The 2,050-nt window shown below is 37.2% G+C and overlaps 1 protein-coding gene across 1 annotated transcript; it reads left to right on the forward strand.

Annotated features, from left to right (window-relative positions):
- Positions 1-269: 269 nt before the first annotated feature.
- Positions 270-1,193, forward strand: LOC109239438. Its single transcript, XM_019406007.1, has one exon. It carries the CDS (start codon positions 270-272, stop codon positions 1,191-1,193), a length of 924 nt encoding a protein of 307 aa, XP_019261552.1.
- Positions 1,194-2,050: the final 857 nt, after the last annotated feature.

Genomic DNA, 2,050 nt, shown 5'->3' on the forward strand with positions numbered 1-2,050 from the left:
TTTCTGTTGCAAATAGACAAATACAAATAGGACAAGTGTAAATAGCAACTTTCCTTTTTCTTTATTTTATTCAATACTCAATTGTATATATATACATGTACAAAAAATTGAATCAATACACAAAAAATTTCTCTATCTCTTCAGTCGCCTAATTCATGATTTCTGCATAGCTAAGTCTTCAAAATTCTTCATGGTATCAGAGAAGTGAGCTCGATCCAACATCAATCATCAATCACCAAAATCTATCCTTCAGCTCTAAGTGAAAGAAGATGAGTGTAACTGGTGAAACCACAACAGCTGTAGTTGCAGATACTGGAAACACCCCTACGGCAGCAGGATATGATATCAAACATCCATATCATCTCAATCACTCAGATTCACCTGGGATGACCCTAGTCAACACTGTGTTTGATGGAAGAGGTTACCCAGGATGGAAGAGATCCATTCTTCTATCCCTATCAGCCAAGAAGAAACTTGGATTCATCAATGGGGCTTGCAAGGCTCCAGATCTGAACTCTACTAATTATGAGCAGTGGAGTTGTGTCAATGACATGGTTACATCTTGGATTCTAAATGCACTGTCAAAAGACATTGCTGACAGTGTGATTTACTCAAAAACAGCTAAAGAACTCTGGGACAGCTTGGAACAAAGATTTGGCAAATCCAATGGTGCCAAACTCTTCCACCTCCAAAAGGAGCTGTCAAGTTTAACACAAGGTAACAGTGATATTGCTGGATATTTCTCCAAGCTTAAGAGACTGTGGGATGAATTAGATGCTCTAAATGTAACCATAACCTGTTCATGTGTATATTTATGTGAGGGAAAAGCTAAGCTGACTAAGTCTTTGGAAGATCAAAGGTTAATTCAATTTTTGATGGGATTGAATGAATATGCACAAGCTAGGGGAAACATTCTTATGATGAGTCCTTTATCTAGAATGGACATTGCATACTCACTACTTTTACAGGATGAGAATCAAAGGGAAATATATGCAAATGCACATTTCAGTTTAGATTCTGCATCATTCATGGTGGCTGGACAGGGAAAACAATCAAATTTTCCTGATTTTGCAACCTTCATGGCAGCAGGACAAGGAAGGAATAATCAGAAATTCAGAAATCAAGGCCCTAAAGGAACAGTGGCTGGTCAGAAGTTCAACAATGCAGCTCAAAACATTGCAAGACAACAGTAGAAATACAGAGGGAAGAAGAAATACAATCCTAATCTGTCTTGTACCTATTGTGGGAAGATAGGACATACACAAGAAGACTGTTACAGACTGATTGGCTTCCCAGATAACTTTGAATTCACTAACCCAAAGACTTATCAAAATCATGTCAAGGCAATGCAACAGGGCAGAACAATGAGGGCAACAACATCAGTTTTGGACAACATTTTAGCAAGGAACAAATTGCAGAGATGATGGATATATACAAACAGGCAAAATCAGCACAGAGTGGAGGATCAGGAATTAATGCAAATGCTGTGGTTGGTACTATTATGAAATACTCAGGATCAGTATTTACTAGTTTGAAACCATATTCCTGGATAATTGATTCTGGAGCATCAGAACATATGTGTTTTGACCCCAATTCTTTCTTGTTTCTAAATTCACTCCCAGTATCTTTAAACACTAATTTACCTAACACTTTCAAGGTAAGTATTACTCATATTGGGAGTATATCAATTCTGCCAGGTCATGTTTTAACTAATGTCCTTCATGTGCCAGATTTTAAATATAATTTATTATCTGTTCATAAGTTCTGTGTGCAATTCAAGTATAATCTTCTACTTACATCTAGTGGGTGTCTGTTGCAGGGCCTTTCAATGAGGAGTCTTCAAGTTTTTGGTGAAGTTAGAGAAGGTCTCTACTTGTTAGAGCCCAATAATTTCAAGTCTAGTGGTATGCTTAGTAGTGATGTAATTTCATTTTCAAAAGGAAGAAATTCCAGTTCTAGGTCTGTATTAAGTTCAGAGTCAGTTCATGTCAATGTGATACCTGATGTAAAGCTTTGGCATGAAAGGTTGGGTCATGTTCCAGTTTCAGTA

Source organism: Nicotiana attenuata, unplaced genomic scaffold, assembly GCF_001879085.1.
Source record: "Nicotiana attenuata strain UT unplaced genomic scaffold, NIATTr2, whole genome shotgun sequence".
Classification (NCBI taxonomy): Eukaryota; Viridiplantae; Streptophyta; class Magnoliopsida; order Solanales; family Solanaceae; genus Nicotiana; species Nicotiana attenuata.

Bases quoted from the DNA above. Each gene is read 5' to 3' on its own strand.
- LOC109239438 (XM_019406007.1), top strand. From the start codon at position 270: ATGAGTGTAACTGGTGAAACCACAACAGCTGTAGTTGCAGATACTGGA.